At 35.7% G+C, this 15,737-nt stretch overlaps 1 protein-coding gene across 1 annotated transcript in view; it reads left to right on the top strand.

The window, feature by feature from the left end:
- Positions 1 to 15,737, top strand: part of KCNH8 (potassium voltage-gated channel subfamily H member 8) — a 384,704-nt gene that overhangs the window by 161,511 nt on the left and 207,456 nt on the right. Inside the window, exon 3 of the mRNA XM_004603820.2 lies at positions 2,326 to 2,457. Within this exon, the coding sequence (XP_004603877.2) occupies positions 2,326 to 2,457 (132 nt within the window). The remainder of the gene's footprint in view (positions 1 to 2,325; positions 2,458 to 15,737) is intronic.

The raw sequence follows: 15,737 nt of genomic DNA on the forward strand, positions 1-15,737 counted from the left end.
CCCCTGAGTGCTGCCGGGGTGATTCCTGAATACATGAGCCAGCAGTAACTCTTATGCATTGTCGGGTGTGACCCAAAAGGCAATAAATAAATAAATAAATAAATAAATAAATAAATAAATAAAAAAGAAACGAAAGAAAAATGAAGGCAAATTGTTAGTAGATTGATAGTTTATCTTTAATCAGCATTTTCCTATTCAAATATTTCTCTTTAGGAGTGTTTTGGGGTAGAAAATGTGCATGGAATGTTTTTATATTTATAATATGTTTAATTTAATTTATTGTATTATCTTTGGGGGCCTTGAGAGCCCCCCTCAAGGTTCCCAAAGACAATATAATAAATTTAATTAAACATACTATAAATGTAAAAGCAATAGCACAGTGGTTGGGTGTTCGCCTTTCACGCCGCCGACACAAGTTCGAGTCCTCCGCTCCTCTCAGAGAGCCCGGCAAGCTACCGAGAGTATCGAGCCCGAGTGGCAGAGCCTGGCAAGCTACCCGTGTGTATTGGATATGCCAAAAAAAACAGTAACAATAAGTCTCTAAATGAGAGACATTACTGGTGCCTGCTCAAACAAATCCATGAGCAATGGGATGACAGTGATGACAGTGACAGTTTGGGGGGGCCATTCTTGGCAGTGCTTGGGAGTTAATTCTGGCTCTGTGCTCAGAAATCACTCCTGGTTTTCCTCAGTACCATTAGTGATGCCAGGGATCAAACTTGGGTTAACTGCATGCCAGGCTAGTGCCTTACCCTTTGTACTATGATGCCCACTCTGTAGATGTTTAATTTGAAAACATGTAGAATTTTTCGTGTAAAATCCATTTAAAAATAATGACTTAGACTTGATCTTACTTATTAGTAATTCACATGATTTCTTTTTTTCCAAAATAAGTAAACTTAAGCTCGACTGTTGATTTTAAGTTATGTCCTTGAAATAAAACATACACAACCTAGTATACCTAGAGAATTTGATGAGTTCTGAAAACTGAACATGCCTCTGTAAACAATTTGAAGATCATGAGACAAAACTTGATGAGTGTCAGAGAACTCCTAACTTGTAGTCTACCCAAAGTAACAACAAACCTGATTACTTTTTCATGGTTTTGGATTTAATGTAAATGAGTTCATCCTGAATTCTGCTCTTTTGTGACTGACTACTTTTGTTCAACATTCACGAATCACGAATCACGAAAATCCCATTAATCGTCAGTTTCTCGGGCGGGCTCAGTAACATCTCATTTCGTCCTTTCCCTGAGATCTTAGAAGTCTCTCTCGACTCGGCCCTCCCAATAATATCGCACTGGAGGCTCTTTCAGGGTCAGGGGAATGAGATCCAGCTTGATACTGGATTTAGCATATGAATACATCATGGGAAGCTTGCAAGACTGTCCCATGTGGGCAGGAAACTCTCAGAAGATTGCCAGTTTCTCCCAAAGGGAGAAGCAGGCTACATGAAATCTGAGAGCTTGCTTTTAAGTCTCTCTCTGGATGTTGGCCTTTGATGGGATTACACACACCTGGGTTCCTCTGCCGGTACCTTCATACATGAGGCCTGTCCGAACGTGTGGAGAGGGGCCTCCAGCATGGCTGTAGCTAGGTTTCGGTGGTCTTTGGCTGCCGGGAGCTTTGCTCGGGGTGGGGAGGGAAGCTGGTGCCCATCCCCTCTGAGGGGCCCCAGGGAAGACTCTCTGTTCAACTTTAGGCTCATAATATTTATCCATTCAGTTGTGAATTATTGTATAACACCTATATGTTGTATAATGTTGTTTTTGCAAATATGTTGTTATTCTACCAGTTTTTAGTGTGTGTGTTAATTTGCAATCAGCATGCAACGAATTAGAGTTTAGGTAGCTGCAATCCTGCCTTAAACTTAGAATTTTCTATTTTAGTCCTTTTGATTTAAAGAAAAAACTTACTTAAAAAAAATGGACTAAAAAGAGATCTGGCAGAGTTAATGTGAAACTTGATCTCATAACCAACTTGGACTTGAGATAGGAAGGGCAGTGTCATATAGAGGAGAATCCTTCTGTATCGATATTTTGTAGTACGATTTTAATAATATAAACAAAGTAACTCTGACATACAAATGTTTAAAATACTGCTTATTTATAATGCCTGCATTTCATTTGAGAATGAAGAGATAGGCCTATAGGCTAAATATCTCTTGAATCTGAAAACTGAATTTTTAAAGAGAGATGAAGATCGGGGAGTTGGGTTTATTAGGAAACAATAAGGATGCTATTAGCTATACCACTAGAGATTAAAATTCTCACTGAAGGAAATATGAGGCAGTAGTTGACTTGTATTTTTATTGTTGTTGCAGGATCTCCATTTTGGTGCCTACTAGATATCGTTCCTATAAAGAATGAGAAAGGAGATGTGGTACTTTTTCTGGCTTCATTCAAAGACATAACAGATACAAAAGTGAAAATTACTCCTGAAGATAAAAAAGAAGGTTTGTACTGTTTTCAGAAAACATTGACAGATGGAGTAACATTTTGAAATTGTTTATTCAAAAACTCTAGGGGAAAAAAATGGACTTTTTAATAACAGCAGCTGATAAATATTCATAACTGTTACCAGCTAGTATTTGGTGACTATTCCAAAATCACAAAGGCTCACATAAATTTACATTATTGTCTTTGTAATAAAGACTCATTTGACAAGAACCAGATATTCATTTTAATGTGTAAATAGGATGACAATTTATCAAAAACTGAAGATTCCTACCACATTGCTATGTTAATTAAAAAATGAATTGATAGTAATTAATCAATCTAAATCATGTGAATAAAATATACACATTATTGAAAATTTAGTAGCACAAAATTCAGAATTATAATATTTTATTTTCATGTGAAATTAAGAACTCAAATTTAACAGTTTACAATAGAATATTGAAATCAAATGCATATATGTATTCTATAGAACATAGTAACATAATGATTTGTCTTAACATGCATACAAACCTTTCAATGGTATTCAAAGTATTTCAAGACTTTATGTATTCTAAGGTTTTATGCTGCTTACCTCATAACATGTTAGGAAATTCCCTGCATTTCATTAAGACAACAAACTCTAATACAAAAAATACTGATGCTTTCTTTTATATGGAAGTAGGATCAGATAGCTGGTATCACTGTATCACTTTCATCCTGTTGCTCATCGATTTGCTTGAGCGGGCACCAGTAACGTCTCCATGTGAGACTTGTTGTTACTGTTTTTGGCATATCGAATATGCCACGGGTAGCTTGTCAGGCTCTGCCCTGTGGTCAAGATACTCTTGGTAACTTGCCAAGCAGAGGAATCGAACCCAGGTGAGCCGCATGCAAGGCAAACGCCCTACCCACTGTGCTATCATAACCAGAGAAAAAAGAGTTGTTATTGAAGATATTTATCTCTTTTTTTTTCCCTGGATGGCTGTTATACTCAGAATATTTTTTAAAATGTGTGAGTTTTTTAAAAATATATAATGTCTCTTGAAATTAAAGCACAAATGGAGATCTCCTATGGCTTGTTGCTCCCATCATTAACTATTCTCGTTTGACAGGTTTGGAACTGCAGACTAGCTTCTCTCTATATTTTCATGACTAAATACTATGCTAGTTGTCACATACACTGTGGCAAAACTGGGGTTACAATTAAAGTTACTTGCACGTCAGGGCAGATATAAGAGTTGTCCAGTAAGAGAGAAGAAAAATGTACTTATGAACTTCACTCTGCAAGATGGTTTTGCATTTGAATGTCAAATTGAAACAAAGACATAGCTCAGCAGACTGAGTCCATGTTTTGGGATGTAGGTATCCCAGGTTCAATACCTGGCACCACGTGATTCTCCGAGCACTGGCAGAAACAACTCCTGAACACAGAGGCGAAAGTAGCCTCTGAGCACTGTTTTGTGTGGCCAAAACAAAATTCTCCTGAAAATGTCAAAATGGAGTCTATATGCTTTTGATCATCTGAATGTCAGCTCCAATCTTGGTTCCATCACATTTTAACTGTTAGACCTTAAATAAACTACTTATTCTCAGAGAAACGGAGTTCTCTCTTCTACACAATGGGGTAATCATACATGTCTACATTTTCCTTAGGCTTCTAAAAGATAATTCATGCAAATCATGTAGGACAGAACTTAAAAAACATGGTCTAAAAAGATATTTATACTCAGTGTTATATTCTACATATTTTATAAAGCATTAGTCTGACTATTGTTCATAGGTTACTCCATCTACTTTTCATTTTAACTTTATAATGGTTATTATTCCAATTTCCTTATCACAGAGAATTTTAGTAATTTGAAAAAATCAACATAATAAAATTCATTTTTTTTACATTCACACCATTAAACAGGATTCTAGTCTTTTTATTGGGTTTCTTTTGTCTCCCCAAAACTCATGATCTTATAAAGAACATCAATCCTATAACTGAAGTGAATTTTTTTCAGAAATAGTAAGGTGACAGAAATGAAAGGGGGAAAATCTAGATTAAGGTAGAGTCCAGAAAAAATTGAGTATAATAAAATGTCATAAGAAAAAAAGTTCAAGCAAATCTTGAAAGTTGAGTGAAATTTGATAAACTAAAAAGAGAAAAATCTTAATTTCAGGTGATAAAATGACAAATATTTGACTTTTGTTCGGAAATAAATTGTACTAGGCCAAGTTTACTCTTGATTGGCAAGTAAGTAGGCAGGATTTAAAAGTAAAAGATTTGGGGCCAGCAAGATGACTCCTAAGATTGGAGCACAGATCTGCATGTAAGTTTGACCTCAGGCGAGTTCCACAGAGAAAAAGGAAAACAAGGTGACTTCCGTGTTTAATATTTGAATTTTCAAAATTCATTTCCCCCACAAGATTCGTATGTTGGCACCAAACCAGGCCCCCCAGAATGGGACCGTATTTGGATTTAAGACTTTTAATGTGGAAATTTAAGTAAAATTAGATCTTAAGGATGTATCCTAATTTTATTTGAGTGGTGTCCTTATAAGAAAAGAAGATAATGAGACATTTGGGTTTTTGTATACAGAGACAAGGCATTATTAAAAAGGCAGCTTTCCCCCCCCCCCTTAAACTCTGTTTTCTTAATTAATTATTAGTAAGTTTTGAATTCAAATTATTTAAGAATCAGCTGTTAACGCCACTTTCTAACTGCCAATCCACCTCCTGGAAATGTTTGGACCAGGGTCTATCTATCTTCAGGGTCTCCCAGTGGACCCTCACTTGAACTTTCTTTGTCACTGTTATTCACCCCGAATCACCTATCTCTCTTCTTTTCTTTCTTTTTTTTTTTAAATGACCAGCTCATCTGGGCAATCTTAGTTCATAATGAGTATTTTTGTATTAGACTATTACTGCTGGCTTCAATTTTTTGACACTCGTATGTAAAATGCCCTTATCTTGTCTATCACAAATTAGTAAGGACCTTAATATTGGCATACTATTTCCAATGTCTTTGATTTTTTTTCTTAGTAAGCAAGATAGATTTTGTTGAATAAAGCTGATTTAGATCATTGTGAGGGGAGAGAAAGAGATGAAGGAAGCACATGTTCAAGAGAGAACATGGGCTTGTCCAGGGTGGAAAAAGCAAGCCAACAAGCAATGATACTTAGAGACAAGCAAGAAAAATATATATTGAAGGGAGAACAGATTAGAAGAACAAGCCTAAATTTTCCTTAATATTTTGCACAGGGTAAATACTAAATACATATTTGCTGAGTTATTAATTTTATTCAAGGACCTTCACCTATATGACAGTGTTTAGTTTTTTTTAACAGTTCTATTTCTCTGTATCCAATACTATGTCTCAATTTTCCAAACCTTTTTTCATGGCTGTTCATTCATTATGTTAATTTGACTTTTCTTTCAAACTGGTTGAACATACTAATATATGCTTTTTCCCCTTGAGCACAAGTACTCAATGCAGTTATTTTCCTTATAATGTGTCCTAGATTTGTTTGAATATGATGGTTGATTTTGTCCATATGGCTAGTCATGGCTAGATTCTGACAAGTCATTATGTGATAATGATATTATAAGTTATCTCAGAACTAAAGAATTTCAATCAAAATTTATAAACTGTGGAAACTTCAAAATTGTATAAGAAATTTTAGAGCTGATGAGAAAATTTTCATTTTATCCAGTGCAAGACTCAAATGCAATGACATTTCTTAGAAGTCAAATTTTTAGCAGATGGCTCCAGGTTGATATTATTAAATGCATTAATTGAAGTTTTATATTGTATCTGCATTTTCCTATTATTAAACAGATTTTAGAATAAATACTAATTAGCAACATAACTAAACAAATAGATATGAATTTCCTCAATTAACAAAAGCTGAAAACCTAACTAACATAAGTTTAAACAGAGAGGGTTTTTTCCCTCATATTTTAAAGAGTATGGAGATAAACAACCTATGATTGCTGCAGCAAATTTCGTGAGCTCTCAGACTCTTGCCTTTCTGTTCTACTGCCCAGTCATGATGTTTATACTACTGATATTTGTCAGTAAGATGCCTGTTTCACCTTTAGAACTCTTGTTTTGTTATGTATATATGAGGAAGACAGAATGTCAAGCAAAGGATGAGAAGATCTTATGCCTTTGCCTTGGGTATAGAAAAGAATTCCTTCTTCTTTTTTTCTAGGGATTTCCTTCAACATGCCATTGACTATGACTATGATGTGATCATCTCTGTCCAAAAGAAACTTAGGGAAATCAAAGTCTATTTTTAGTGTTTGTGTCCTTACTATTGGGCTGGAGTGATAGCACAGCGGGTACAGCTTTTGCTTTGCAAGAGGCCAACCTGGGTTGATTTCCCGCCCCTCTCAGAGAGCCCAGCAAGCTACCAAGGGTATCCCACCCACATGGCAGAGCCTGGCAAGCTACCTGTGGCGTATCCGGTATGCCAAAAACAGTAACAACAAGTCTCACATGTAGATGTTACTAGTGCCCGTTCGAGCAAATCGATGAGCAACAGTATGACAGTGATACAGTGATCTTTACTATAAATGAATCAGAAGAAAAAGAACCTTGAAGTGAGGTTGAATTTGCCAATCTAGATTATCTATCATTTATTGAGTATTTCTCATCAGTCAGACAGATTTTCCAAGGGTCCTGCAATGAATCTAGAAGAGTGAGACTGAGAGATAGTGAACTGTGCACTGGCTCAATGTTGTGAAGATGTAGGGACAGAAATGAAGCTCAGGACAGTTTAGATACACAGGTTATATCTTGCAGCATATCCTAAAACCAATGAGAAAAGAGAAAGTTGCAAATGAGACACAGAAACTGAGCTTTCATCTCAATTCCTTTCCCAAATCCTTTTACAGGATTGTCATGGAAAGGATTAACCCCAGTTCTAATTCTTATCATTTTCATATTATTTAAATATTTTACTCTTTAAAAACAGTCTGAGGACTTGATAATTTGGCATCACTTGAGATCTCATTAGAAATGCTTATTTTCAGTCCCTATATCAACCTTCTGAACTGGAATCTGCATTTCATGAAGATACACAGGTAATTTTGTATGAGTATGAGAAGCCTTCTGTCATAAACAGTCTCTGATTGCCCAGCATGGGGTAGCCCATTTTCAGTCACTCTGTCACATCTACTTATTGACTTATGGCCATCTGAAACAATCTTTTATAAAAGCTAATTTATATTGTAATTGTTCTCATTTCCATTAAAATGTAAGTTTCATCAAGAAACAGCCTCTCCTTACATTTTAGGGAAGTAAAAAACAGTACTCTATTTTTCCTACATTTTGTTCATAATTTTTCATATCCCTAACATATAGAGAGTATCTAACAATTATAATTTATTGTTGGATGATTGAGTCAACAAATTCTTAAATGCTCTCCAACTAGTGAAATTTCACTAGAAATAAAGAACAGCGTAACATTCTCAATTTTTTTTCAGAAAAATGAGACTGTAATTATCAAAGGTGCATGTATTTTTCTAATGAATGTATTGCTTGGTTGTGTTCTGCTTGATCTAATTGGAAGGTAATTTGTCATGTATTTACCAAAGTCAGTTCTATCTCAAATGTATTCTTACTGCTGATACTGAATGACCCTTTCACTTCCAATAGAGTCTCTGCAGTTTGTTAATTGTTCTTATTGACTCTTCAGTTTGCCTTTCACTCCTGAGAATCTCAATTTGGTCACAAATTTTAAACTAATTTGTTATTTGTTAAAAATCTGCAAAACAAAATTTTCTCTAGAACAGACATTAAAACACTGATTAGATATTAATTAGACTTAGGATGATTTTATGTGCTTTGAATATTTTAATTTTCTGTGTGGAACATTGTAATGATGTTCCTGTAACCTGCTGAAATATTCTGCCTGATTTTTTTTTTGTTTGCAAAATGGAAGAAACAGATGCAGAAATCCTAACAGAGAGAAATTGCCTAACAGGGAAATTATTATAAAAATTGATACTACATGAAAAGGCACATTTCTGTGTTCAGTAAATCTATACCAATTTTAATCAAATATGTATTAAAATTAAAAGCCCAGATAATTGTTTAGTATGATTGAAGAATTTTTTTCACAGCTGCATTTTATGGTGTTATATATATTTTATAAAAAGACATGTGGATGATACATATATATGCACATATATATAGTGACTACTGTAATTTTTTTAGAAGTTCACAAAGGCAAAAATAAAATTTGTAAACTTAATTATCTTAAAGACGAGGAGATCATATCAAATGAAATCCTCCAATGGACACTGGTGGAGACAGAGATATAATTTTATCTGTTTCCCTATATCATTTCATTAAATATATCACGGTGTCACTATATCACTGTCATCCCGTTGCTCATCGATTTGCTCATGCGGGCACCAGTAACATCTCCATTGTGAGACTTGTTGTTGCTGTTTTTGACATATTGAATACTCTACCGGTATCTAGCCAGGTTCTGGTTTGAGGGAGAGATACTCTCAGTAGCTTGCCGGCCTCTCCCAGAGGGACAGAGGAATCGAACCCGTGTCGGCCATGTGCAAGGCAAACACCCCACCCGCATATTTAAAAATCCTACAGATAATCAAAATATATAAGGATTTTAAATATTTTGGTCAGTTGCTTGCTATTCTCAGACATAATTATAGAATCAGAATAATTATAGAATAATGAATTTATGAAAATCGTAAGTTATTTCTGGTTTAGTATTGAAGAGACATGATTTTATCCTCCTCACCTTTTTGGCAAATATAACATCTAAAAATGCTTTTGGCGGGGTTAGAGCGATAGCAGGTAGGGTGTTTGCCTTTCACGCGTCCGACCCAGATTCGATTCCCTGCATCCCATATGGTCCCCCTAACACCGCCAGGGGTAATTCCTGAGTGCATGAGCCAGGAATAACCCCTGAGCATCGCTGGGTGTGACCCAAAAAGCAAAAAAAAAAATGCTTTGGGGGAGGCCTGTTTTGGGCCACATTGACTGTGCTCAGGATTTATGTCTTGTGCTAAGAGATCTCTCTTGGCGCTGCTCACGTAACCAATATGCAGTGCTGAGGACTGAACTGGAGTCTACTTAATGCAGAGCAAATGCCTTAACCCTTATATTGTTGCTTCAGCCCCTAAATATTTTTGCAATCAAGTGATAAAACAGTGCATTTAAACTTCAGAGATATATTTATTAAGATTAATAAATTCAGACAGATTTTTTAAAGTATTTGATCCTCCTGGTTGGTATAACAGTTTCTGTATTCAACTAGAAGTTGGTATTAGAGAATGCTCCTAATTCAGAGATTGTAGAGTTCATGCTACTATCATGAGTGATAGTACCATCTCTCGGAACAGGCAGGATAGTACCATCACTTGAAACATGAGTTAAACCAGGTAAATGCAGGTACCCATGTCTCTGTCTTGTAAAAGATACTTTAGACTGTCAGGACACAATTTTCTGTTTTAGGAAACAAGAACAGAGTGGATTTTCCCTTTTTGTTTTTTCTCTTTATATGGACTAAAATTGTATGACCTTATTGTGTGAGAATACAGATTGGTGGGTGCCATAAGCTTAGGTGCCCATAATTTAGAGATGTTGTGGGATATATTTAGTGCCCTGAAGAAAGGAAACTTGTTTTCCCAGTTCCAGGGGAGTCTGAATATAATTTCTACTCCTCACATGCCAGTGGAAATGAGCTTTTCATCCTAGGCCGTTTGTTTCCAGACAGGAAAAATGTTCAGGAGTCACCATCTAGCCCATTATGAACTCCACCACAGACCTTTCCAAAATTCCCTAAATTTTTAAATAGTTTTATTTGACACACGATGAGGCCTATTTTGATTTATTTAAAATCTTAGTTTCACTGGGCAAATATCTACTTAACTGTTCATATAAATGCTTCAATCTCTTCAGATCATATCGTAACTCAGTTTTATTTAATTTTAATTATTTCCATATTAAAGCACGGTGAGTTACGAAGTTGGTCATGGCTGAGTTTTAGACACACAATATGGCAGAACTGATAACACCACCAGTGTCAACTTCTCTCAACCAGTGTTCCCAAATTCCCTTCCGACCCCGCCCACCGACCCCAGCCTGCCATCTTGACAGGCACCTTTTACGTTTGATCCTTAAGGTTTGGTTCTTGTGATTTCAGTACTGTTGACCCTGTGTTTTGGATATTTAGCTCTATCAGTCCTTAAAAACGCTGATGTACCAGGATCCCCTTGACTCCTACCCGTTGCTTGGCATCTATCTCTCCTCCCCTTCCCCTTAACTCGTTTCTTTCCTTCTCCTCCCTATACTTGTCCTGAGTCCCACGAGATAAACTACTATAAACAAGTCACCAGAGGAAAAATGAAAAGAAAGCACAAAATTGGTTCTTAAGTGACAGCAAATAAAGTAATTATCATAGCATAGGCATGTATAATTTACTTTTAGAAGTTTAAGGAGTAAAACACAAAGACAAAAACAAAGACTATACAAAATTAGGCAGGTAGATTTAAAAGTAGAGCTCTATAAATAAAAAAACAAAGATTCAAGTAACATGTCAGATTTGTCACAGAGAAAGAAAAAACTAGCTGGTGAATTAGAAGGGGAAATTACACTGTTACTCAAGCATATATGAAAAAATAATGGTTCAAGTGAAAAGATTTAAAATATAAAAAATTTTGGAAATAGAATATAGAACAATAAAGAATATACTGTTGAACACTTTCCATTTGTTTGGGGGCCACATCTGTTGTTGCTCAGGGCTTACTCTTGCTCTGTGCTCAGGGATCATTCCTGGCAGAATCAGGGAACCATCTGGGGTGCCTGAGATTGAATTTAGGAATTTAGGTTGGCTGTGAGCAAGGCAAGTACCCTCTCCACTGTACTGTTGATCCAGCTCCTACTAAGCACTTTTTAGAATTAATTAAACTCTAGATTAAAATTTAGGAAGGCCAACTAATTTGAAGAGAATGTATGAAGACATTCAGACCTAGAAAAATTGTCAAATTATAAAACACTTAAAGACTTTAAAAGTAGTTTAGAGAAATGACATTTTCTGCCAATGAGAGCCAATTTGACTAATAAGTCTCTTCTCAAGACAATAATAAAAACCGGAAAGAGTAGAAAATTGTCCTCAAAGTGTTGATAAGAATCAAAACCAGGGGCCAGAGAAAGAGTAGAGTGGGTAGGGTGGTCTGCCTTGCACGAAACCAACCTGGGTTCAATCCTCAGCATTGCACATGGTCCCCTGAGCACCACCAGGAGTAATTCTTCAGTGCAGAGTCAGGAGTAACCCCTCAGCATTCTCCAGTGTGACCCAAAAACCCAAATAAAACTTTAATGAAAACCCATTTAAAAAAAATTTTTTTAAATAAAGAATCAACACCAAACTAGAATTCACTTGACCCATTGATATATACAGACTAAAGAGAGTATAATAGGTAGGTTTATGTCTTGTATTTGGCTAACCAAAGTGTGACTCAAAAACTTAAAAAAAAATAGAAAGGTAAAAGCATAAATCATTCACTAACAACAAATCTTTATTATCAGAAATTTTAGAACTCAAAAAAGGGGATGTACAAGAAGAGCAGAGATTAAGAAAATTATATAGTAAAACTTTATGTCAATGATTTTTTAATTAGATAAAATGGAAAGCTTATGGGAAAAATTCAAATGTTTCAGGAAGTAAAAGATAATCTTAATTATCTTTTTATTCTATGTATTATTAAACACATTCATTTAGTTGTTTAAAAATCTACCCTAAAGCTAAGCCAAATAATTTTACATCTGTGTGTTCCCAAACATTCAATAAACAAATCCAATCTTAAACAAATTCTTTCGAATGGTAGAAAAAAATCATGTAATATTGCCATCGAAACCATTGAAACCAAACAAAGGCAGCTAGAGGAGCCTTGGTAAAGAAAATAATAATCTAATCTCCCCATAAATCATAATGCAAAACTTCTAAATAAAAACATAAGCATGAACAAGCTGAATCCAAAGATGAAAAACAGTAACTTTCCATCCTGATAAAATTGAATTTATCACAGCAACGAAACGTTCACATTAGGAGGTTTATTAATAAAAATTTAACATGTTAACTGATTAAAGTAGAAAATAGGACCATCTTAATGGATTCTAGAATTGTATAGCAGCACACACTAAATTTATTTTGCAAAGCTCAAAGCAAACTTTAAAAAATTAAAAATTTTCTATTTTCTGATTAAAGATATGTTAAGAAAATACCCAATATAATAATTAATTGAATCATAATCAAGATAAATATATGTGCCCTTAATTTTTGCCAATTTTATTTAGCAATGTTCTGGAAATTCTAAGTCATTGTTGTAAAAAAAGAAAACAAATAAAAGGATGATATAAAATTAACAATATCATCATATAAATATATACTTGTCTTATATAAAGCCCAAAATGCACTAGAGAAATGATTGATATTTATTAACCATACTCAGGAAAGTAAATTCTGATCACACATTGTACATAAATGTAATTTTTAAAATTCTGCACATAATGGCAAAAAAATTCCTCACAAAATATATGCATAAATTTTATAAATGAAAATATTCATATTTGAATATAGTAAAGGATATATAAATCAGTGGACTTCAGTGTAATATCTATATACTAATGGGTAAAAAGTTTTAATATAATAATGCTAGATAACCCATAACTGATACATAATCTCAGTGAAAATTCTGATCCAACAAAATAATTTTATTTTTGTTTACTTTTACCATTTTTCCTTTGCTTTTTATTTTTTGTGTGTAATTCAACAAGATGATTTTTAAATTTGTGCACAATAACAGATTGCAATTATAACTCACAATCCTGACAAAGATCAAAAAGTATGAACACTTATGCTTTCACATATCAGTATTTACACAAAACTTATAGTAATAAATACAGTATTGTTGACCAGCAAAAGAAATTTTAAAATGAACCAATGGATGCTCCAGAATCATGCATATACATTTGTGAAAGCCTGATGTATAGCAGAACTTGCATTGAACACTAAAAACGAAGGTAGACTATTTAATTATATGGTGATAGAAATACTGAACAACCACATTTAAATGGCATATACTAGAATCAACTCACATAAATCAGTTAAAAGAGATTTAAGCATTTAATTATTTTTTAAAAAAGCAGTAAGTAGCCAGGCCTGGAGGTCTTGCAAGACACTTGGTCATGGTCTTAAATCCTTGGTGTCACACGGGTACTGAGTGTTATCTTCATAGCTCTTCTGTTAGAGCTGGCAGTTCTGCTGTCTGTGATCTCCAGTGCTGTAAGTGATTCCTAATTGCACCAAGCCAGGTATCTGTAAGTACTACAACTAAACAGATGTGCAAAACACAGCCAGGAAGTGACATTCCTGGGAGTCTGTGTATAAGCACCATCGTCGTGAGTCTCAGCAAGCATTACAGCTTGCATGCCTCAAGTGAAGAATGTGACAGCAAGCATGTATGCAATCATGGTGACTAAAAAGAGTAAAGATTTCAGTGAGCACAGTGTGTGAGTTCCATAGCCAAATGTGTATGTGTGTGTGTGTGTGTGTGTGTGTGTGTGTGTGTGTGATCCCTGGCCATCACAACAGCATGAACAAGTGGGAATGGAGGGGAAAAGGGAATAATAAATTAATAGGGGTGGGAGGGAATAGAGGTTACTGACAGTGAGTTTCAATAAAAAGGTGTGGGCATGCAGGACTCGAGCGTTCAGTGGAAAAGAACCCTTCCCCTGGCTGGCCCATGGCTATGGACAGCTGAAGGACCAGGGGAAGAGAGAAACGGGGACAGGGCTGGTTGGTAGTCATTTTATTTCTCTCCACTGCTCCCTTCCCCCCGACCCAGAGTAGTCCCCTTACAGCATAATCGTCATTGTAGTTTTGGTCGTAGTCCCAGTCTTCATATTTCCCTTATCCTCATCCTCATAGTCCTTATCGTAGTCCAAGCCCCCCTATTTTTCCTTACAGCATAGTTATATAGAAATTATGAAGCATGGGGGTACACATAGGTGGAGTTGAACATTGTTATAGCAACAAACAGATGTAAATCCACTCCTTCAGGGTAAATTCTAAGAGATTAACCCAAGGTCAAGATCTCATCTGAGGGTTCAGCACTCCAAACTACTAGGAGATCGGTTCAAAGATGGGATTCCATCTAGAGTATATTGCTTTCTCCTTTCCTCAGCTAGTAATCCATTTAACCAATCGCAGTAAATTTACTTATAATAGTTCTAGTCATTTTGTATGAGCACAGGAAGAGCTATATTAAACTTAAAGGTTGACTCTTCTTGGGAACATCTTGCTATGTATCCCAGACTATAGTCCTCAGGCTAGGTTAGTCTTTCCTAACCTCAGCAGGGTCCTTATTCAGGTACTTCTTTTTGGGTCATGACAGAGTTTGTTCCATGACTGTGCTCTTTCTTCTTATGGCACTTACCTTATCCTTTTCTGATGCTAGGGTAGCTTACTGCTTGACCTTTGTCTATCAAGTCCCTTCATAAGGACCCTTTTGAAGGGTGCTAGGAACTAAGGGCAACTGAGGCTTAAGTCAAATAAATATGGATGGATGCCCAGGAATTTTATTTGGAGTCAATTTACTCCTATGTTACAAAAACATAGCACGAGCTGTCTTTCTGTGTCTATACAAAAAGGACACTGCTAAACCATGAAAATGACCTAATGGAAAGAGAAAAAGCAATATAGGATTATTAGTGCCTGATGGGGATGGAGCGATAGCACAGCGGGTAGGGCATTTGCCTTGCATGAGGCCGAACCAGGTGTGATACCTCCGTCCCTCTCGGAGAGCCTGGCAAGCTACGGAGAGTATCTTGTTCAAACGAGAGAGCCTGGCAAGCTACCTGTGGGGTATTCGATATGCCAAAAACAGTAACAAGTCTCACAATGGAGACATTACTGGCACCCGCTCGAGAAAATCAATGAACAAGGGGATGACAGTGATACAGTGCCTGATAAAATTGGGTGTGCCTCAGGGGCACTGTTGTGGGAGTAACTCAATAAATCTAAGCTCCATTAGGGAGGAGCAAGGACAACCTAATGTTATCCAGCAATTGACTATGGTATAGTAAATTGGGAGGGGGGTTACATGATGCTAAAAATATAAGATATATATGACTACATTCAATTCATAGCTCTTTTTCTTAAATGACTATACGAGCAAAAATAGAAATGACATTTGACTTGACAAATAAATGCCAGTGGAATTATTGTATGGTGGACATAGAAGCTTCACAGAGAAACAAAACAAGACC

The sequence above is a fragment of the Sorex araneus genome, chromosome 4, assembly GCF_027595985.1.
Source record: "Sorex araneus isolate mSorAra2 chromosome 4, mSorAra2.pri, whole genome shotgun sequence".
In the NCBI taxonomy this organism is placed as follows: domain Eukaryota; kingdom Metazoa; phylum Chordata; class Mammalia; order Eulipotyphla; family Soricidae; genus Sorex; species Sorex araneus.